The sequence below is a fragment of the Alternaria ventricosa genome, assembly GCF_023758065.1.
Source record: "Alternaria ventricosa strain BMP 2768 chromosome Unknown scaffold_6, whole genome shotgun sequence".
NCBI lineage: Eukaryota > Fungi > Ascomycota > Dothideomycetes > Pleosporales > Pleosporaceae > Alternaria > Alternaria ventricosa.
Genome location: NW_026055686.1, coordinates 687,014 through 708,600, shown reverse-complemented (window position 1 = coordinate 708,600; position 21,587 = coordinate 687,014). Strand labels below are relative to the sequence as shown.

Here is a 21,587-nt window from a genome sequence, read left to right as displayed (position 1 = left end):
TCCATCTATACGCAACTCTATATGCACTTATTTGCGCAAGGGTTTATTTGCCAACGATGCGGCCCGGCGAGTCAGACGGGTGGGCTGCCACTGCGCAGTTTGTGCGGAGACCCACTCAACCTCGCTCGTGGCGACTGCGCGACTTGTGCGGCCGCCACTGTCACGCTTTTGGACGATGAATCAGAGATGTAGGTAGCAATGACATATTTCGCAGAAAAGGCTCGAAAATTCGGGTTTCACTTATATCTAAGGGTTCCAGTATCGTGTTGTGTTTCTTGAACGTTCCTTCCTTCGTCCACGCCCAGTCGCTTCCTTGATTGCTTTGATTGCGCGACGACAGCCGTTGGCTACTACCCTGGGACCAGCGCCCACTGCCATCTATCAATCATCGCCCAAGCAAGAGAGTCATCCACCCGATTGATCGAGGAGTACCGACATTGTCGATATTACACAGCCAAGACACCCCGAACGCGAACCAGTCACCATGTCTCCCGCTGCGCCGTTACCTAGATTGCGCGATCCTGCGGTGAACTGCACCACCACCACCACGACGTGCTTTATTTCTAATCTCCACTGCCCGTCATGTGTGGACGGTATCCAAGCCTCTCTCAGCGCGCTCTCACCGCCGCCACAAGACGTATTCGTCTCCATCGTTTCACATTCAGTGGTTGTACGCCACGCCGCTTCTCTCAACCTTGACGATATCACAGTCTCACTAGAGGCTACGGGATTCGAGATACACAGTGTTTTTCAAGACACCAGAGCCGTTCGGAGCCCGATCGAGGTTAAGAACCCCGAGGGTAAGAGCAAGGAGTGGCACACCAGCTTTGAACGCGCTGTCAATCACTGGTTGCATCCTGCTGCCGACCTTGAAGACTCACACGACGACATGAAGAAGAAAGAAACTCACCTAGCTCAGTGCGAGCAGTGCAAGAGAGAAGGTGGTGGGGTTAGCTTGCACGGCGACGAGGTGCTGCGATTCAAGCCTGCGCCTATCGTCACGACTTCACCCAGAGGTAGCTCCGATGGTTTTTCGTCGCCCGAACCAAAGTCGCCTTTATCCGAGGCCTTCGTTACTGTTCAGTCACCTGCGGCCACACAAGTCTACAAAGCAACGCTTTCGATTACCGGCATGACATGCAGCTCATGCGTCTCTGCCATTACCCACGCGGTCCAGGAACAGCCATGGGTTCAGTCAGTCAATGTCAATCTCTTGACTAACAGCGGAGTGATAGTCTTCAGTGGCAAAGAGAAGTGCGAGGAGCTTGTCGAGACGATCGAAGATTGTGGGTTTGATGTCGCAGTGGAGAAGCTCGAGGAGGTGCAGACTATATCGCCCGGAGCTGTAGCCGCATCGAAGCAACAGAGCGAAAGGTGGCGCGCAACATATTCCCTCGGAGGTCTGACGTGCTCCGCCTGTGTCGGGAACGTCAACCAAGCGCTACGGCCCCTCACCTGGATCGAGAAGGTCGATATCAATCTTATCTCGAACAGTGCGACCATCATCTTCAGAGGCAAGGAACATCTGCCAGAGATCAAAGAAAGTATCGAGGACGTAGGATACACTGCCACTCTCGATCGAGTTGTTCAAGAAGGGACCACAGTGACCGACACCATCGAGCGTTCCGTCGCGATTCGCATAGATGGTATGTTCTGCCAACACTGCCCCGACAACATTACCCAAGGATCGGAAGAAGCGTTTGAGAACGAGCGCAGTTTTGTTGTCGACTGTCCATCAATATCGCTCGAGCAGCCCATTATGCATGTCAGATATGTACCGGACCCTCCTCGCTTCACGATCCGAAAGATCTTTTCAACGATCGAGAGCCTCAACCCAGCGTTCCAGCCTTCGGTCTTCCACCCTCCGACACTGGAAGAGCGCGCGCGCGAGATGCATGCGGAAGAAAGGAAACGTATCCTGATCCGCCTCATTCTATGTATCGTCGTTGCGATTCCCACGTTTATCCTAGGAATTGTCTTCATGAGCTTGATTAGCTCCAAAGACCCCATACGCACATACTTCATGGGCAAGATGTGGGCCGGCAACGTCACTCGATTAAGCTGGGCACTATTCTTCCTCGCTACGCCTATCTACTTCCTCGCCGCTGATACATTCCATCGGCGTGCACTGAAAGAGCTGAGATCCATGTGGCGACCAGGAAGCCGGACCCCTTATCTGCACCGCTTTACCCGTTTCGGCAGCATGAACATGCTCATCTCACTCGGTACGACAATCGCATACCTGGCATCAATCGTAGAGCTCATCCTGGCTGCCACGAAGAAGTCTTCTGGTTCCATGAACGACTCTTACTTTGATGCAGTAGTCTTCCTGACGATGTTCTTACTCATCGGCCGTTTCTTGGAAGCTTATAGCAAAGCCAAGACTGGCGATGCTGTCACCTCGCTTGGGAAGCTTCGACCAAACGAGGCTGTTCTTGTCGACGCAGAAAAAGGCGACACCAAGATCGCGACTGATCTTCTCGAAATCGGTGATGTCGTTCGAGTCCACAATGGCACTTCTCCACCGTTCGATGGAGATATTATCGAAGGCAGCACTAACTTTGATGAGTCTAGCTTGACTGGCGAGTCGCGTCCGGTAAAGAAGACCGAGGGTGATACTGTGTTCTCCGGTACAGTGAATAAAGGTTCACCCGTCAAGATCAAGGTTACGACAGTATCGGGTACTTCAATGCTGGATCAGATCATCCATGCTGTGCGTGAAGGGCAGTCACATCGCGCACCGGTCGAACGCGTCGCTGATACTATCACTTCGCATTTTGTACCTTTTGTCATCGCCGTTGCCATCGTCACCTGGCTTACCTGGCTCATCCTTGGTACTACTGGTGCAATACCGAACGATTGGAAGAATGAATCTGCTGGCGGTTGGGAGCTTTGGTCTCTTCGATTTGCCATTGCCGTCTTCGTCATCGCTTGTCCTTGCGGTATCGGACTAGCCGCACCCACTGCGCTCTTTGTGGGAGGTGGACTGGCCGCCAAACACGGTATCCTGGTCCGCGGTGGTGGTGAAGCTTTCCAAGAAGCCAGTTCACTCGACTGCATCGTCTTTGACAAGACTGGCACCTTGACACAGGGTGGAGATCCAGCAGTAACGAACCACAAGTTCTCCAACGACTTGAACGCTGCACTTGTGTTGGGCATCGTCAAGGCGTTGGAAGAGAACAGCAATCATCCTATCGCTCGAGCGCTAGTCTCCTTCTGTAACAAGGAGACTCACAACACACCTACAGCAGTCAACGTGGACGAGGTGCCTGGCAAAGGTTTAAAAGGTACTTTCAGGGTTGATGGACACGACATTATCGCGATCATTGGTAATGAAAGCTTCATGACTGACCACAACGTTCCTATCCTAGCCGACGATGCGTCATCACTGCAGAAGTGGAAGTCGCAGGGAGATTCGGTCGCTTTAGTCGCCTTGTTCCTACCGCAAAATGGCGAGCAAGGTGCGGCAGAGCAGTCCGAGCCATCCAACACGTCGGAGGCTCTGTCACTCGCCGTCACAGAAATTCAGCCTGCGTCATCCTGGCGACTCGCATGTACCTTCTCCATTGCCGATCCGCTCCGCCCCGAGGCACCAGGTGTCATATCAGCCCTACAAGAACGTGGCGTAGACGTTTGGATGCTGTCTGGTGACAACCCAACTACAGCCAACGCTGTAGGCGCGCAAGTCGGGATCCCGACGTCCAACATCATCGCCGGCGTGCTCCCAGACCAGAAGGCCGAGAAGATTAAGTACCTTCAGCAAACCCTCACCAAGCCGCACAAGTCTGTATTCAACATCCCTTTCCTATCCCGAAGAAACAACAAGCAGAAACGCGCTACTGTTGCTATGGTAGGTGACGGCATCAACGACGCACCCGCTCTTTCCACCGCCGACCTCAGCATAGCAATCGGCTCTGGTTCCGACATCGCCCTCTCATCTTCCTCCTTCATCCTGATCAACTCCCGCCTAACAACCATCCTCACGCTCCTCGACCTCTCCCGCGTAGTCTTTCGTCGCGTATACTTCAACTTCGGCTGGGCACTCATCTACAATCTCGTCGCCATGCCCATCGCCGCAGGTGTCTTGTTCCCCATCACCACCGGCGGTAAACAGATGGACATGCACCACAACGGCGTCGGTATGGAAGGCGGTATGGCGATGGAGGATACGGGGAGGAAGCATATTAGACTTGATCCTGTTTGGGCTAGTTTGGCCATGGCTTTGAGTAGTGTATCCGTGGTTTGTAGCAGTTTGGCGCTGAGGAGTAGGGTGCCTGGTGTGGGGTTCAGGGTTAAAGCAAGCAAGGAGGGGAGGGAGGGCACGGTGGATGGTGTAGGGAAGCAGAGGGTGGGGGACCAGGAGATGGTTTAGTGCGTAATTACGTAGATGGTGGTGTGGTGTGGTAATGGTGTCCCTATTCCGATAAATCCTCTAATAACTATTCAACATCCTCGATCATACTGCCTTCCAACTTCTCCCAACTCCATTGCTACTCTTCCGCCGAATCCGGCAATCCTCTATCCTTAATTTCGAGACTCAAGTTCTTGTCTATCACCTTCCACCCCTCTCCCGCCTTGTACTTGGTCCGTCTTCCAACACTAATCTCCACATCCTCTTCACCCGTCTTATGCATTGGGTAAGCCGTGTTCCATCGCATCCCAGCTAGAAAACAGTGCTCGTAATCCCAATAGCTCTCGAGAAAAGGGGAGGCCTTGTAGTACCAAGGTTCTTCCTGGCTCTCTCGATTTTCTTGTGGTGGTACTCTAGGGTACCAAAATTGCCCCGTCGCAGCCTTATACCAGAAGTGAGGATCGGGTATTATGATTGGAAGAGATATCTCTTCAATGTTGTACTCATCCTCGTCATCGGCATCGTACGCTATGTCTGGTATCTCCTCCCTTTTTGCGACTTTGGCAACACGTCTCTGTTCATGTTCTTGTTCGTCTTTGTCTTCGTTTTTGACATTGTCTTTGTCTTCGCTCGGCGAGCGTTTCCGCTTTGGGGCAATATTGTAGGAGCGGATTGGCGTGGCGAAGAGGAGGGATGGGGAGACGGGGGAGTTCTCGCGGACTTGTCGTACTTTAACTTCCCAAGCGCATTTTGAGCGTGGGCTTGGAATTGGGTTGTTGGCGGATGAGGGGAAGGTGGGCGCTTGCTTTGGTGCCATTTTTGTGGTGGTTTGTGTGGGTGAATGAGAGGGGATGATGGGAGGGTTGTTGAATGGATTGGATGGGCTTTATAGAAATGCTGGTGTTGAGGGAGTCATCATGTAAAAGGTATGTGAGTTTTTTGCTTGAAAAACCGTGACTGTGCCTATAATTTGTTTGGTTCATTACTCTTAAAGGACGGAGAACCAGTCTGGGGGCTACCTGGTGACCGGAGATTTCTGTATAAGCCTGAGCGGGATGCATGTCGTCCAAGCAGTATACAATAGGAATGCGCTGAATGGATAGGTTGGAGCTGACAAATGTGGGATGTGGAGCCGTCGAAAGAGTTGGGCGACCGCATAGGCGCCCGGGTGTGGTATTGCAAAGCTTTCTACCATGGATATCAATGTAGTAGTCAGCAAAGGTCGCGCACAATATGGTGGACGAAATCTGTGTCGCACATGGATTTCAATTATTCTGAACCAATTTTCACACTCAAGCGGGAATTTGAAGCCACTGTTAGCATGTACCAGGGTCTCAAACGACTGCGCGTGTATGAAGATTATAGGTCTTATGAGTGAAGTGTGATGTGTTCGAAGATATCGCGTATTGATTCTAACGGATGTATAAAACAAAGAGGTAATGCGAAGCTTTTCGCAAGTCTTGCTGTGTGCTGGTGAAGCAAGATGCAGGAAACATCCCTAGGTCATACCACCTCGTCCTTCCTTTAGTCTTGCGACCACCTCATCGGGTTGGCGCGAACACCCTTGGCACCAGACGCCGAGGCAACAGCGCCCCTGCTGGTCTTCTTCACCTCAGCTCGTCGAACATGCGCTCCCTGTCGCTTCCTGTTGTCCCTCTCGATTTTCTTCATCAGATCAGGGGTGATCATGATCGGCTTGCGGGGCTCGCGGCTGCGTGTGGCTTTTGCCGGCTTGGGTGACGTGGAGTCGTCAACTTTGGCGGCTTCGACGATTCGCGATGCATCTGTCAACGAGACTGTTGCTTCCTCAGAAACTGCCTCGAGATAGAATCTTGCGAAGGCAGGGGCGGAAGCCGAGCGGCGGACGGACGTAGGTGCGGGTGCAGGTGTGGACCGCGCAACAGGCCTCAAGAAAGGAGTGGGTTCGACCTTCGTCGGGGCTTCGATTTCCTCCTCATTGACACTAGAGGAAGCAATCACGATGATGGACGACGCTTGGGCAGGGGCAGCTTCAGCGACAAACTCCTCAGACTTCTTTCCGCATGTCGAACACTCTGACTGTTCTTGTGTATTGTGGGAGGAGACAAGTTTACGAACGAAGCTGAACCAGCGCCGAACAGACGACTTGTCTTTCGGTTGGACGCGGGTGGAGGCCTTCAGATCGTCTTCGTTGGTGGTAGTACTGCTGATGGTACTTGCGCTGAGTCGCACAGGGTCGGCGCGGGTGGTGGTAAGAGAAGCCATAGCTAGTGATGGGAGCAAGATGGACAGAGAAAATGTAGTACGTGTCTGAGGAGAGTTATACAGAAGAAATTTCTAGGCGCACAGCTAATTTGTGGATGATACCGCTCCTTACGCTGCCGCCTTTCGGATGGTCACGCTGCACTAAGTGATGACTGAAACCATCAGGCTCGTAGGCTGCGAATACATCATACGTAAAATGAAATTGTAGTAGAGCACCTACTATTGGCTGTACCGGATCTACATCGTGGTATACCGAACTTTGAGTTCGCCAAGGTCAGGCGACAGTGATCGTGGGAGACGGCCCAGGGTATGAAAAGGATCCAGAGCCAAGGCGCACCGATTGAACGCAACCATAAATCTATGAGTCGTGAGCATTAGGTAGAGAGAGGCAAGTGCATGTGGAAGGCACAAAACACGGCCAGTGACCTGATCGCTGCGAATGACTGCGATCGAATACCAAACCAGTTCAAGACAACTCTGTGGGCCGAACAAGATCAGATGGTTAAAAAGTGGTATTCCCTGAATGATCCTATAGCGCCAGCCCAATGCCCATATTCTTATACACCAATATACAAGGTCATGTATTTCGCTACTTGCGCGCTTCGACTGCCTGCTGGAGTGCTTGGGTGGTGCCCAGTGGCTGTTCGGTTCGGTCTAGAGGCTTGTCCGGTACGATGACATCCTCGAACTCATCCTGTGAGATGGCATTGATGGTGTATGTGTCTATACGATATTAGTCATTGCTCTAGGCAGAGAGGGCGTGTACCTTACAGATGCCAATAACTAGGGTGCAGATAGCGAAGCCGGTGATTGTGTTTTTGATCAGGTACGGCGCGCGGGTTCGCAGCAGGGCCGGCGATGCCCGCATGCGGTCGTCATAGTAGGTCGAGCGGAAGGGTTTGCTGTCGACGTTAGCATACACCCTCGATGTACATGCGCAATGCAACTTACTATCCCATGTTGGCGTGCGGAGACTCTCACTGCTTTTGCGGGGAATCGCCAGTGTCTCGCCGCGGTGGTGAACTTCCACCACGCTAGGCGGTCTTGGCGGCCAGGCGTAGATCATCATGGCACTGCCGCGAACACTCCGCGTCACTCACCTCACCCGCAGCTGTAGTCAACAACACCAGTCGCGCAATCCCCCTTCCCTTCTCCACGCTCTCTACGCCTCTTTAATTATTAGCTTTGCTGGGAATGGGAGCACCCTTGACGTCGGATCCCGGGCTTTGTCGCGTTCTTAGTCTGACTGCCGTGCGCGCGTGAGGCAGCGTCACTTCTCTTCACCCTTTCGAAGAAACAAAGCTCGTCTCGTGTGCACTCGCCATCAGCCATCGCCATGAGTTCGCAAACGATACAGCAGATGGAGTCCGCCCGGTCGCTCGCGTTAGGCGACGGTAGATACTATCCTACCATCATACCGGGCGTGCTCCCCATCATCGGCTACAGTGAAGACCAGAGCATCGAGATACAGCGCTGGGGTGCCGACTTTCTGGCCGAGGCTTTTGCGTCGCCAACATGGCCTCAAGACGTCAAGCAGAACAGCGCGCCCTCTGTGCTGGCTACCCTGAAAGCCTACCTCGACAATGTTGAAGACAAGAGCGTCATCAAGAGCGCCATCCAGGCGGCCGCCAGCGTGTACCCGCTCGTTTACAAACACATGTAAGTGACATCCCAGGCATCAGATAGAAGTCCCCATGTCAAATATGCCATGCGCATCTTGAGGTCCCCTTGCCAGATGCCTATGATTGCAGTCACGCGAACACGTTCTTATACTTGCATGTGTCAGTGTCTCCGACGCCAGCGACGCCCAGAAATGGCAGCTCATGGCCGGCATCAAGTCCAACATTTTGCGCCGAATGGACGCAGCCGCGCCCGGTGTGCGAATATGTTGCGTCAAGTTCCTCCAGCAAGTCGTCCTGGTACAGACACCAGGCGTTACGGACCCTAGGGTAAATACCACACTCTACCCAATGTATACACAGCCGTCTGATCCTTCGCAGCGCGCCGACCCGAACGACATCTCCCTCTCTCTCGTATCCCGCGACCACCCCCTCATACCCTACGCGAGCCTCGAGGCTGAAGGACACGGGCTGTTGGACAGGTTGCTGGATATCATACACGGAGATCACAGGTTAGATAGACAGTCGCAGACTGCTGAAATGCCTCTAACAGAGACTAGTGACGGCTTGCTTGTGACTGCAACACTCAACAGCTTGGGCATGCTAATTCACCGCCGCCCAAATGTTGGAAATAAGATCCTGAACAGTGTCTTCAATTTCAACCCTCTCAAGCTCGCCAATTCGCCGATGACGCCCAAGAACAAGGTCATCATGAAGTCGATTGAGCGCACAACAAGGGCACTGCTTGTAAACGTCATAAAGAGGTATGTCTGCCTTGCTATATGATAGTGCTGCTGATGCTCATAAACGTAGAAACTCCCCAGATAACCCCATCAACGGACGGATACAGCAGTTCCTCGAACGCATGCATCGTACACGGGTTGAAGTGTTCGATGAATCTAACCGTAAACGTCCAGCGCCGGTTGAGCCTACTGATGGTCTTGACCCGGCAAAGAGGCAACGGTTGGTTGCTGAGCCTCCAAGTCGCACGCCATCCGTCCAGCCACTACCCCCTGGTGAAGTGAGCTGGCGACAACTATACACATTGAATGCTGAGGGCAGCACTGCGAACTTTGATGTACAAAACTTCAGAGATCCCGAGCAATTGCTGAGGATAGTCGTGCCTGTTCTGCAGTCAGTGAATCCGCAAAAGCTCGAGCAAGCGATCAACGTATGTGATGTTCCCTGTCCAATCCCCAGACCCTACGTTCGCCTATACGTTCCAGGCCTTATTGGAGGTGTCAGTGGTGGCCCTGCTAACATCATCTAGGCCGTCCGCGTTCGTTATCAGACACTCAAACAGACCGCACCAAGTCGCCCCGTACAGCCCCCACCAACCGCCGCCGCAGAAGACGAAGAGGAATACGAGCCCGACTTCGAGCCCGAAGACGCTGAACAACTCATCAACAAGCTCGATGGCATCCCCTCGAATCCCTTCGCCTCACAAGGCGGACCGTCATCCGCGTTAGCACCCTACAAGCTGCCCGAGGCACCTCCGTTATCAGAACAGGATGTTCAGAAGTACGGTGACATGACCGTACATCGAGCCTTCGGCATGCTGAGCAGTGTAGATGAGACACAGAAGAGCAAAGTCGCTAAAGGCGGCTTCAACCGACTTGCGGCCACCGATTACAACAGAGACGCCTGGGTCACTATACTCTCTCGGCTAGCTACACGAGCCAGCGCTGGCCTAGACGACCCGGAAGAAGGCATCAAAGATGAATACGCCATCAAGAACGCCAAGGGCAACATGCACATCAGCGATGCGGTAAGAGATGGCCTCTATCAGTACATACTGTACAACTGGAAGTCTCGCATCGACGTCGCCATCTCCTGGCTCAACGAAGAATGGTATAACGACATGGTCCTGGCCGAGTCCGCCGAAGACACCGCTACAAACGGTTCGTCCAACCACCACACATCGCCGAAACCACCAGGGAACTACCACCGCTGCGCCCTCCGCCTCATCGACGGTATCCTACCATACATCGAACACACCGACAAAATCATCATCCGCTTCCTCTCCGAGATCCCCGCCATCGACTACAGCATCCTTGTACGCCTCAAGAAGATGGCCGAAGACCCCGAGCGCATCGACTTGGCGTGTAACACACTCCACTATTTGTACATGTTCCGTCCTCCTGTCCGCAAGATCGTCGTCGATATCCTGGCAGAGATGTGGACGGAGAACGAGAGGGCGAAACCTAGTGCACAAAAATTGCTAGTTAGGTGGAGGCCTGAGGTGCTTGGTGAGGGTAGGAGCGTCAGTATGCCTACTATGGTTAAGAACGAGAGTAGTGCGGGGGCCGGTGGGGATGCGCAGATGGTCAAGGAGAGTGCTAATGGCGCTTTGGAGGTTAAGGCTGTTTCGTAGATGAGAAGGTGAGGAGAGAGGAGATTGGGGTAGGACGAAGGAAGAAACATGCTGTGGGTTTGGATTCGAGGCGTTCGTTTCATCATATGTATACCTATCGGGTTCATTCAGAGGTCCGTGTTACGATAGGAAGTAGGGATGCACCACAGTAAGATAGGAGAAAATGACGTGGGAAAGCGAAGGGGTCGGAACCGAGAGGTTATGCGTGGTTCCACGAAGATACAGTGCAGCCAATGTACAACATTCCAATTTGTTCAAAACACGAATCTGCGTTCATCCATTGGCACTTTTACTTTACGTCGTAGTGATCGTTTCTATGCTAATACATCTCCATCGAAATCACATCATCCTCTCTAACAAACACATACACCATCTACTCAATCTTCATCTTCTGAAACTGCTCAATACTCGCCTCCCAATTCCTCGCCTCCAACTCCGCAGTCCTCAGCTTCTCCTTCTCCTGCTCCTTAACCGCATCACTAACCTTCTGCTCCCACTCATCATCCATAATCTTCTTCTGGCGCGTAATCGTCTCGTTCGCCTTAACGAGGCGGTCCTGAGCCTTGGTAATCTCTTTGTCGAGCTCAATGCGGCCCTTGACGTCGAGGTACGCGGTGGCGGAGGTGCCGATTGTGTAGACGGCGCAGCCGGAGGGGATGAAGTCGGTGGGAGATAGGATTTTGATGTCTGCGACGGTTTTGCCGGCGAGGGAGCGGATGGAGGGGAGGGAAGTGGGTGTTGAGAGGGTGGCGTGTGTGGCGTCGTCCAGGGACTTGATGTAGGTGGATGCGCCTTCCTTGATGGCGTATTCGGCGGTCAGGGAACGGAGACCCTTTGCGCTGTCGACGAGGAGCTCGTATTCGGCGTTTGCGGTCTCGTCTTCGAATTCTGGCTTGTATTGGGGGAAGGGCGCGATGGTGATGGAGGGGGTGGAGTCGCCTTGGCGGCGGGGGAGACGCTGCCATAGCTCCTCGGTGAGGAAGGGCATGAAGGGGTGGATCATGTTCAGTCCTCCCTCGATGGCGGTGTAGAGCGTTTGTTTCGCGCTTTCCTTTTGCTCTTCGCTGCCTTCATCGAAAATGGCCTTGCTGTTCTCGATGTAGGTGTCGCAGAGGTAGACGTAGAAGTATTTGTAGGCAGCCTGGGTAGCCAGACTGAACTCACGCGCCTCCAAGTGATCGTTGATCTTCTTGGAAGCGACGTTGAGCTGGTGCAGGATGTATCGCTCGGGTAGTGACTCTGAGCCTCCCTTTGTAACCTTCTCCCGTGGTGTGAAGTTGTCTCCCAAGCGTCCAATGACGTACTTTGTGGCCTGGTAGATCTTGTTACAGAACCTTCGGTATCCGTGGATGACCTGATAACTAGTCAATATACAAGGTTGAGAGCAGTATATGAGGGATCGCTTACATTAACATCGAACGAGATATCACCTCCTCCTGTGGTGTATCCAACAAGGGCCATGCGCAACGCATCAGCACCGCACTCGGGGATACCCTGAGGGAAGGCAGTCTTCTGATACTTCTCCGCCTTTGTCAACTCCTTGGGATCAAGGTTACCAGCGCGAAGCTGGTCGTGTAGCTTCTGCAGAGTGATACCATCCATGATATCAACAGGGTCTACAACGTTGCCCAGCGATTTGGACATCTTCCTGCCGTCAGAATCACGGATGAGCGAATGGCAGTAGACCTCCTTGAACGGAACCTTGCCGGTAAGGTACAGCGAGAGGAAGATCATCCTGGCAACCCAAAAGAAGAGAATATCCCATCCGGTCTCGAGGACAGATGTCGGGAAGAGCTTCTCCAAGTCGGCAGTCTGGTTGGGCCAGCCGAGGGTGGAGAATGGCCACAGACCGGAAGAGAACCATGTGTCGAGAACATCCTCATCCCGTGATAGCGTAAACTTCTTACCAGGGAACTTCTTCTCTGCCTTGGCCCGCGCCTCCTCTTCTGTCCGGCCGGTGATCCAGAGCTCGTCCTCACTTCGGTCACCCGCTTGACCTTCGATCTCGACAAAGTATGCGGGGACCTGGTGACCCCACCACAGCTGTCGAGACAAGCACCAATCTTGGATGTTGTTCATCCAGTGCATGTAGACCTTCTCCGAGGTGGCGGGCCTGATCTTAATATCGCCCTTCTCCACGGCTTCGATAGCGGGCTTGGCCAGGCTGTCCATCTTCATCCACCACTGGGGCTTCATGATGGGTTCGATGACGTCACCAGATCTTGAGCAAATGGGGACCTTCATGGGGTTGGGCTCTGTCTTTACGAAGAGGTCCGCCTTCTTTAACGCATCAACAACGGTGTAGCGGACATCGAAGCGCTTGGCGCCTTCGAATTGACCAGCGTTCTTGTTCATAGTTCCGTTGTCGTTCAAAATGTTGATGAACTCAAGACCGTGCTTCTTTCCGAGGTTGAAATCGTTGGGGTCGTGCGCTGGAGTGAGCTTCACAGCTCCGGTACCAAACTCAGGGTCGACATAGTCATCAGCGACGATAGGCATGAGACGGTCGATAAAGGGGTGACGGGCTTTCTTTCCGACGAGGTCCTTGTAACGGTCATCCTTGGGGTGGACAGCGATACCGGAGTCACCGAGCATTGTCTCAGGACGTGTTGTAGCGATCTCAATGAACTGGTCGGTACCTTCGATGGCGTACTTGAAGTGAGTGAGAACTCCAAACTCGACCATCCTCTCGTATCCAGGTACAGAGAGCTTAGTAGGTCCAGCCAGATCCTTGTTGTCGACCTCAAGTGTACTAAGGGCAGTGTTGAGAGCCGTACACCAGTTGACCAATCTGTTACTGCGGTAAATCAATCCATCCTCATGCAGGCGCACGAAGGTTTCCGTGACAGCCTTGGAGCAGTTCTCATCCATGGTGAAGGCCTCGCGTGTCCAATCGAACGATCCACCCATTCTGCGCAGAGTGTTGGTGAGATGCTGATGGTATTCCTCTTTCCACTCCATGGTCCGCTCAAGGAACTTTTGGCGACCAAGATCGTATCTCGTCTTGTTCTCCCTCCGCTTGAGCATCTTCTCGACAACGGACTGTGTAGCGATACCGGCGTGGTCGCAACCGGGCAGGTACAGAGTGGTGTAGCCCCTCATCCTATGCCACCGTATGAGAACATCCTGGAGACTCGTAGCGAGCGCGTGTCCGCAGTGCAGCTTTCCGGTAACGTTGGGTGGCGGGATGGGAATGACGAAGTGACCGGGTCCCTTGACATCTCCGTTCTCGGCGAACTGAGGCTTGAAGAAACCCTGGGAATCCCACCATGCATCCCATGCCGACTCGACGACCTTGGGTATGTATGCCTTTGTGTATGCGTCGTCTAGGGGCCTGAGCCTCTTCTTCTCACCCTTGGGTGTCTCTTCGACGTATTCTGGTAGTTGCTCTTCCTCCTTGCCCTTCTTCTTCTTCTCTTTGGCTGGAGCGGCGGCATCCTTGGAGGCACCGGCAGCGGCTGCCTTCTTTGCCTTGAACTTTGCGTCCTTCTCCGCCTTCTTGCGCTCCTTCTCCAGTTCCTTGGCCGACTTCTCCTTCTTCTCTACACCCTTGTCGTTCTCACGGCCAGGCGCATGTTGGCCGGTAGCCTCGTTCTCGGCAGCGCCAAGGATGTCCTTTTTGACATCTGCGCTGAGCTCTGGCGGCGGCGCAGTGTTAGGTGCTGTCTTATCGCCGGTCGAGTTGTGGGAGGACGCGTTGAGCGCCATGGTTGCGGTCGAGTAGTGGTGTTTGTGGGTGAGCACGCGCTCAGCGTGAAGCGGCGTGTAGGTTCGCGATAGGCTGCGGATTGGCCGTCTCAATTGCAATGGGCGTCTGGCAAGAATTTGAGAATCGAGGTTTCGTCTGCAGGCGGCGCGCAGTGTAGTGGGCGCGGTGCGGGGCAACATTAACAAAAAAGTGCCTGGGTGTGAGTCGTCCAAGTCCGGCCTGCGTCACCCCACATCCTGGAGCTCGGACGGACCCCGCCTACGACGACGAACCATTGAGCCATGCTCGTCGCTCCATGACTGCATACAACACAGTCATAACGGGACGCAGTCATTGCCAGACGATAGGAGCTCTCCGATCTCACATCGGGAATGCCCGACGATGATTCACATATGATGAAAAGCAAAACACCGGGTGAGGTGCACAAGTCGAGCCAGAGATAGATGTGTCACAAAAAGATTCATCATTGACTACCGTGGGCATAAGACATCTCTAGCAAGAATGAGCGTCCACCAACACCCCAATATGCATTGAGCCGAGTACTTGTTGAGCTTTGTTTGCTCCCATGCGCCTGAGATGTACCATTGCGCTCCCCATCGCTTATACAAGAACGAATAAGCACCTTGCCCTATGCACTGCGTCTCCGTGATGTGCGTCTTGTGCTTGTACGCCGGCACCTTTGTTGTGTCTCAAGCCAAAAAGGATTTGGAACGGATAGATGGGAGACCGAGTGTTTCGTTGCTGTTACTTTTATGCTATTACATAAAGTCTAATTACGTGAATGGGTATCTCAATCATGCCGCGGTGCTGTTTTGCTGCGCAGCCTGTCGGACGGGCGCAAAGTAAGGATGTTGCATAGCCTCTTGGGCAGTCAGTCGGTCCTGATACATGTTAGTCTTTGACACTGCACCTTTACATATGACAAGACCTACCTGGTGATCGTATCGTAGCAGCTTGTCAAGGAAGTCAATCGCATCGTTGCTGACAAAGCGCTGGTTTTCGGCATTGATGAACGAGTGCCAAGGCTTCTTGGGATACCGACTAAGTATGTCGTCGTACTGGGCGTCTAGCTCAATGTCGTACTTGTCGAGATAGTCGAACAGGTCCTCCGTTCCAAGCACCTTGGCAATCTTGACGAGCTGGTCCGAGTTGCTGTTGCCGTGGAAGAATGGTTCCCGCCTGAAGATCATTGAGGCAAACATAGCACCCAGCGACCACATATCAAGCGAGTAGTCGTACTCTTGGAAATCGACTAGTAGCTCGGGGCCCTTGAAGTAACGTGACGCGACGCGAACGTTGTATTCGGTTCCTGCATGGTAGAATTCCGCTAGACCCCAGTCGATTAGGCGCAACTAGTACTCGTTAGTTGTGCTCCTGTACTCTGATAGGATGCACCCACCTTCCGCTTCTCATGATCGATCATAACGTTATGAGGCTTGACATCACGGTGCATGATGCCTTTGCTGTGGCAGTAGTCGAGGGCCTTGAGCAGCTCGAAGATGTAGTATCGCACGTCGTAGTCCTGGAACTTAGGGTACAGACTCCGGAAGTCGGTATTGTTGACATATTCGAATATCAGCGAGGGTGTTTTGCTCTGTTGATCGCTGGTCAGCTTTTCTCTCAAGTACGCGGCAGCGGTTGGGCCTCAGTACCCAGTCGCCAATCCAGTCGGAGCCGTCACTAACCTGGTTGTCGCGCACCACGTCCAACAGCGAGACGATGTTGGGGCCACCCGACAGATTCTGCAGGATCTTGATCTCACGCTTTATCTTCTTCTTCTTGACAGGCTTGAGGACCTTGATGACGCATTTCTGGTAGTTAACCACGTTGATGCCCTCAAAGACCTCCGAGTACTTCCCGCGGCCAATCTTGCGGACGACCTCGTAGTTCTCGAGCACGCCCCAGGAGATGTTCACGGAGTCGTAGTCCCAGTACGACCGGGGCATGTTCGCGTTGACATCGGCGTAGACGCGAGCGAGGCTTGTAGCCCCGCTGCTGTTGTTCAACGCCATTCGGACAACAAAGCAGTCCTTCGGGAGATCTGTGGAATTGTACTCTGCGCGTTGTTCGATGTCTGTACTGAGATCTCTGCGCCAAGGGACTGTTGTATCGAGCGAGGGGTCGTATAGTGGGGTGAAGAAGCGGAGGACGTCGGGACCCTGGGAGAAGAGGGCAAGGCCTGCAAGCGCACCAAGGACAGCGAGCGCAAGGAGTCGGTAGTGAGGAAGGCGCGGCAGAGGGCCGTCACGACAGTCGCGATGGGCCTCGTGGTTGGGCGGGGGTGCCTGGGTGTCGGCGGTGGTGAGCTCTGGCTGCTCGTGTTGGTGGTGGAGGATGGCTTGTGGGCGTTAGACTAGTACCAGGCAAGGGCCAAGCTTTTCCGGCAGGCGGGCCCAGGTGCTGATGACGATCCCTTCTATCTCACTTACAATTATTTAGCTTGCGCTGTCGCACTTCGCCTTCCACCTCTGCAGTAGTCATTCTAGCTAGTGCAGCCATGTTTCACGACCTGAATGTTCCCTGGACGGACGCGACGCGCGAGCTGCAGCGCACTGTAGCTTTCCTCGACGAATGTGAGCTCTTCGAGTTGTAGTTGAGTGCGCCGATGGTGGACTGACGCGGTGCAGTAGGATACGACGTCGTTGCTCTCACGCACACCTATTCGGGAAAACTGCCGACTGATATAGTACGTCGAGGAAACTGCGTCCCTTTCACCTTCCTCTTTTCAATCGCTAATGCGCTGCTCAACCAGAGTTCGCCTGTACCCACAAAACTCCCCTTCCCGGTCCCTCCACGCATGCGCATTCTACGACGATGCAACATCTTCCTTACCGATTCCGCGTCCAACTTCCGCATACCACAGCTCCAGCAGCAATATGACCTCGTAGCCGCGCGGCCCACAGACGACCGCACCCTCCAGCAAGCATGTCAGAGTCTGGATGTAGACATAATTTCACTCGACCTGACCCGGCGATTCGAGTCCCACTTCAAGTTCCCTACGCTGGGGACAGCTATATCCCGTGGTATTAAGATCGAAATATGCTACAGCCAGGGTATCATGTCGAGCGACCCGGCCGCAAAGCGCAACCTGATTAGCAATGCGACACAACTCATACGCGTGACCCGCGGTCGGGGCCTCATCTTTAGTTCGGAAGCGAAGAGCGTGCTAGGCATACGCGCACCCAGCGATGTCATCAATCTGGCTTCCGTGTGGGGACTCGGCACAGAGAGAGGGAAAGACGGACTCACAAAGGAGCCTAGGAGTGTAGTCGAGTATGCGCGACTGAAGCGCCAGAGCTTCAAGGGGATCATCGATATCGTTTATGGTGGAGAGAAGCCAGCGCAAAGCTCTGCGGCTAAGGGCAAGGACAAGCAAGATCCGAAGGGGAAAACAAACAAGAACCAGAACGGCAAGCGGCCAGGCGAGAGCTTAGAGGGCACTCCCCTGCACGAGACGAAGGCAGAAAAGCCGATCTCGAAGCGCCAGCAAGCTAAGAACAAAAAGGCGAAAGTACAGGAGGGAGGTGAAGAAGTCACAGAATCATGAGAAAGGAGCAATATGACTCTATCCAAACAGACGGCAGATGATACCCATAGACACGAGCAGCAATGCACAAGAACGATCATACCCACACCTTTGTATTCTGTCAACATTACTACCTTGCAGGAACACTCAATGCTCAACTGCTACAATCAACTATATAACATAGAAACCAACAAAACACATACATCTGGATATTGCCAAATATGAGACATCTACCACCACCACATCGCTGCCTGAACCTCCGGCGTCGGCTTTATCAACCTTCTTCCGAGATTCACCGTGACACGACTCTGTAGCGCAACAGTGCTGATATCGAAAGGTAGGGGCTCTTCAACGGGCGTAGGCGCAGGCGCGCCGGCTGCGACTTGGCTCTGAGCTTGCGCGCTTGTTGTTGCTTTTGGAGAAGGGGAAGAGGAAGTTGCCGATGCAAGCGATACCTCGACAGATGGTGTTACACTTGCAGATGATGATGTTGCATCCGCCGAAGAAGCAGTAGCAGAAGCAGAAGCAGATCCACTAGCCATCATAGTTACACCCGCTCCAGCCGCACTCGTCGTAGTTCCTGCGACAAGGCCAGGCCGAGTCAGTGTAGCTGAGTCGATAGCTACAGTGCTGCTTGAGCTTGTCGAAGCAGCCTGCTGTGCTCCAGGGGGTGGTGAACCCCCGGCCTCAACTGTTACCGCACTGCCCACGACAGTCTGCATGGTACTTTGACTCATTATTGGCGCGCTGCTCATGGATCCTAGTTGGAAGGGCTGGGCCTGTGGTGCGGACATGGGGAAAGATCCAGCCGGACACATGCAAGCGCAGTTGCACTGAGAAGCTGCTGTAGCAGCGGCTGCACCACCAGATCCTGCGACGACGGTGACTGCAGCCACAGCTTTTGAGGTAGTTGTAGCTCCCGCGAGGCCGGCGGCGGTCCCATTGCTTCCTCCGCCTGCGACAACAGTGACCGCGGCTGCTGCTCCACCCGAGGATGCAGTGCTGTTCGTTCCAGATCCTGAGCCGGCGACAACAGTAACCGCGGCTGCTGCTCCACCTCCACCAGAGGCGCTGGCAACTCCAGCAGTACTGTTTCCATCGGCTTTGACTGTAACTGCCATGCCTACTGCAGTTGTTGTCGTTGCAGCAAGACCTCCGGCCGTAAGCTTGGCCGAGTCGATCGCTGCAGTACTGGCGGAAGTGGAATTTGAAGCACCTTGAGCGCCAGCTGCGAGCTCTGATCCGGCCGATACAGTCACAGCAGCTGCAGGTGCCATACCGGCTGCCGAAATCTGGGATAGCGTTAGCGATGTACAGAATGGAACATAAGTCAACAACGTACAGTAGAGTTCTTGCTTTCCGCTAGACTGGCTGTCTGCATAGGCTCAGCAGCGGGCATAGCGGCCCCCTTAGCACCCATGCTGCTTGAGTTTCCAGCAGCCATACCTCCCATCTGGGAAGGCGCATTCGTCCAGGGAATAGGGGTCACTTTTGGCAAAGCTGACTTCCCAGCGGGAAAGACTGTCTTTACCGCCTTTGACGAAGCGGAAGCCTCTGCCGGCTTCTCGACGGCGGCGGACGATGCTGATGCAGTGGCTACCTCTGGTGCCTCAGCCGCAGCCTTCGACGGTGTAGCTGAAGCTTCTTCGGCAGCTGATGACGAAGCTGATGCTTCTCCCTTGACTGGTGACGATGCCGGTGCTGCTTCTGCCGGTGCTTCCTCTTTAGCTGAAGACGACGCAGTTGGTGCCTCTGCCTCTGCCTCTGCCGTCGATGAAGCAGATGCTTCAGCTGGTGCTTTTGCGGCGGTTGATGACGATATGGCAGTGGCTTCTCCGGCTGGTGGTGATGATGCTGATGTCGCTTCAGCTGGGGCCGATGGCAATGCTGCTGCTGGCGCTTCTCCAGCGGGTAGCGTCGCTTCGGCTACTCCCTGTGGCGCTGCTTCAACCAGCGTTGCTGCAATCTCCTGGCCATTGGGTTGAGTGACGATGGTCTGAACTATTTGAATCGTTTGAAAGTTGCTACCATTTTGCGGTGCTCCAGACTGGGATGGTAGTTGGCCTTGTCCATTCGGTGCGAGTTGATTCGCGAGATCTCCAGCAATGTCGGCGCTGCCACCCTGACTAGCACCGGGTTTGGGGGCCAGCTGGTTTGCAAGATCCCCGGCGATGTCGCTCGACTTGATGTCCCCTCCTGCTTTTTGGTTGGCACCCTGTGACGTTCCTTGCGCACCACTCTGGCCCTGCGGCTGCGGCTGCGGCTGCGGGATGCTGGTCTGGTTTGTCGATGGACTCTGCTTTTGCCCATTAAGCCCAATGAGGATGCCTTCAACGCTCGGAGAGCCTCCACCAGCGATCTGGTTTGCGAGGTCTCCACCGACATCATTCGTGTTGATGTCTCCGTTGCCACTCCTTTGGCCTTGTCCTTGGCCTTGCGCGAGCCCATTCAACAAGGCGTTTGCGTCCAGGCCGTTCTGTGCAAGCCTGGCGGCGATGTTTCCATTGTCCAGTGTACTGGCTTGCTCGGCAGCAGGTACGTTGGGTGCTTCTGTATCCCGTCGTTGCCAGTCGAGTCCCGATACCAAGTTGTCGATGCGTCTGCCCGAGACTTCGGTTCGTATGTGAGTATTGTGAAGATCAAGTACTGCCTGAGTGACCGTCTATACGCGGTCAGTGAAGAGTTCCTACAAGGAAATGACATACGTACTGCACTCATGAGCAGCAGGGCTGGTACCCAGGACGATCGAGTTCTAGTCATTGTGGAATCCTTGATGAAGTGCGAACCGGAAACGATAGAAAAGAAAATTAGTAATTAGTACATCAACAGTCCAGCTGGAGTAGAATCGAAGGCGATGTCACAGACATGCAGAACCTCTCAGTACCTGCACAGCAGAAAGACCGAAGAGTTGAAGATGGAACGGAAACGTGTGGACACAGAATGGAAACAGATAGTCCGGATGCAAACGAATGTAAGCTTCCGATAGTGCGAGAGCGTGCCAAACCGTTCAAAGGTTCATGACTGAGGCGAAAACTATCCTACTTAACGGGTCCGACATGTCAGCCCCGCTCAGCATGTTTCTAACCGTGTGGTGCTGGTTTCGAGCCTTCGCGGCTACTCGAACAGTGTTCAGGTGCGTCTCAAGGGTCGGAACGGTGTTCCTCAAATGGAGTCCCAGCGCGCAGTAGTGCAGCCGGTGATGGCATTGTCGGGTCAGCCTAGTCATCAGGGTTTGTTCCAGGCCAGCAACGCGCGACCCATGATCGACAGGCCCGCGAAAAGCGATTTTGGTGGTAGTCAAGCTTCACGATCGTCTGGCCAGCCGCTATGGTGGTGTAGTCTGACACGCGATGTGCGCGAGGCGATGGGGTTCACACCGGAGGCGTTTCACTCTGTGGAACATGGCGTTTTCTTCCTTCCGCTCGTGCATGAACGAAATCGATCTTCCATTACCGATCTATTTCCGCTCAAGTGCCGTGCAATTGAAAAGGCTTATCAATCGCAAGGCTGCAAAGTCGCGTTGTTCTGTGAAGCATGTGCGTAGCTGGTGATCGCGGGAGAAAGTCGTGCCTAGTAATCGTGGCTTGGCGACCGATGACGTGCGTCATTACCCTGGGCCTGACGCTTGCCAGCCCCTGGGGCCAACTTCCATCGCAAAGAATACGATTCTCGCTCGTCGGAGTCGGCCAAATTTTGCCAGCGCAGCGTGGAACGTTCGGCTTCCGTACGTAGCGACGTAGCTGTAAGCTCTAGGCTTCTGTATA

The 21,587-nt window shown here is 53.9% G+C and overlaps 8 protein-coding genes across 8 annotated transcripts; 3 read left to right on the top strand and 5 right to left on the bottom strand.

Moving 5' to 3' along the window:
* Positions 1-484: 484 nt before the first annotated feature.
* On the top strand, positions 485-4,372 carry J4E93_004319 (uncharacterized protein; the record flags this gene model as incomplete). The annotated part of the gene is made up of 1 exon (XM_049342247.1): positions 485-4,372. One exon carries the CDS (start codon positions 485-487, stop codon positions 4,370-4,372), a length of 3,888 nt encoding a protein of 1,295 aa, XP_049200399.1.
* Positions 4,373-5,875: 1,503 nt separating this feature from the next.
* On the bottom strand, positions 5,876-6,595 carry J4E93_004318 (uncharacterized protein; the record flags this gene model as incomplete). The annotated part of the gene is made up of 1 exon (XM_049342246.1): positions 5,876-6,595. One exon carries the CDS (start codon positions 6,593-6,595, stop codon positions 5,876-5,878), a length of 720 nt encoding a protein of 239 aa, XP_049200398.1.
* Positions 6,596-7,184: 589 nt separating this feature from the next.
* J4E93_004317 (uncharacterized protein) lies at positions 7,185-7,463 on the bottom strand (the record flags this gene model as incomplete). The annotated part of the gene is made up of 2 exons (XM_049342245.1): positions 7,185-7,318; positions 7,367-7,463. The coding sequence occupies 2 exons, from the start codon at positions 7,461-7,463 to the stop codon at positions 7,185-7,187; spliced, it is 231 nt and encodes a 76-aa protein (XP_049200397.1).
* Positions 7,464-7,931: 468 nt separating this feature from the next.
* J4E93_004316 (uncharacterized protein) lies at positions 7,932-10,588 on the top strand (the record flags this gene model as incomplete). The annotated part of the gene is made up of 6 exons (XM_049342244.1): positions 7,932-8,254; positions 8,382-8,544; positions 8,596-8,726; positions 8,775-8,978; positions 9,028-9,385; positions 9,485-10,588. The coding sequence occupies 6 exons, from the start codon at positions 7,932-7,934 to the stop codon at positions 10,586-10,588; spliced, it is 2,283 nt and encodes a 760-aa protein (XP_049200396.1).
* A 373-nt stretch (positions 10,589-10,961) lies between these two features.
* Positions 10,962-14,296, bottom strand: J4E93_004315 (uncharacterized protein; the record flags this gene model as incomplete). The annotated part of the gene is made up of 2 exons (XM_049342243.1): positions 10,962-11,942; positions 11,996-14,296. 2 exons carry the CDS (start codon positions 14,294-14,296, stop codon positions 10,962-10,964), a joined length of 3,282 nt encoding a protein of 1,093 aa, XP_049200395.1.
* A 795-nt stretch (positions 14,297-15,091) lies between these two features.
* J4E93_004314 (uncharacterized protein) lies at positions 15,092-16,778 on the bottom strand (the record flags this gene model as incomplete). Its single annotated transcript, XM_049342242.1, has 5 exons — positions 15,092-15,178; positions 15,230-15,649; positions 15,697-15,891; positions 15,950-16,476; positions 16,727-16,778. 5 exons carry the CDS (start codon positions 16,776-16,778, stop codon positions 15,092-15,094), a joined length of 1,281 nt encoding a protein of 426 aa, XP_049200394.1.
* Positions 16,779-17,094: 316 nt separating this feature from the next.
* On the top strand, positions 17,095-17,844 carry J4E93_004313 (uncharacterized protein; the record flags this gene model as incomplete). Its single annotated transcript, XM_049342241.1, has 1 exon — positions 17,095-17,844. The coding sequence occupies one exon, from the start codon at positions 17,095-17,097 to the stop codon at positions 17,842-17,844; it is 750 nt and encodes a 249-aa protein (XP_049200393.1).
* Positions 17,845-19,153: 1,309 nt separating this feature from the next.
* Positions 19,154-20,583, bottom strand: J4E93_004312 (uncharacterized protein; the record flags this gene model as incomplete). The annotated part of the gene is made up of 2 exons (XM_049342240.1): positions 19,154-20,485; positions 20,533-20,583. The coding sequence occupies 2 exons, from the start codon at positions 20,581-20,583 to the stop codon at positions 19,154-19,156; spliced, it is 1,383 nt and encodes a 460-aa protein (XP_049200392.1).
* Positions 20,584-21,587: the final 1,004 nt, after the last annotated feature.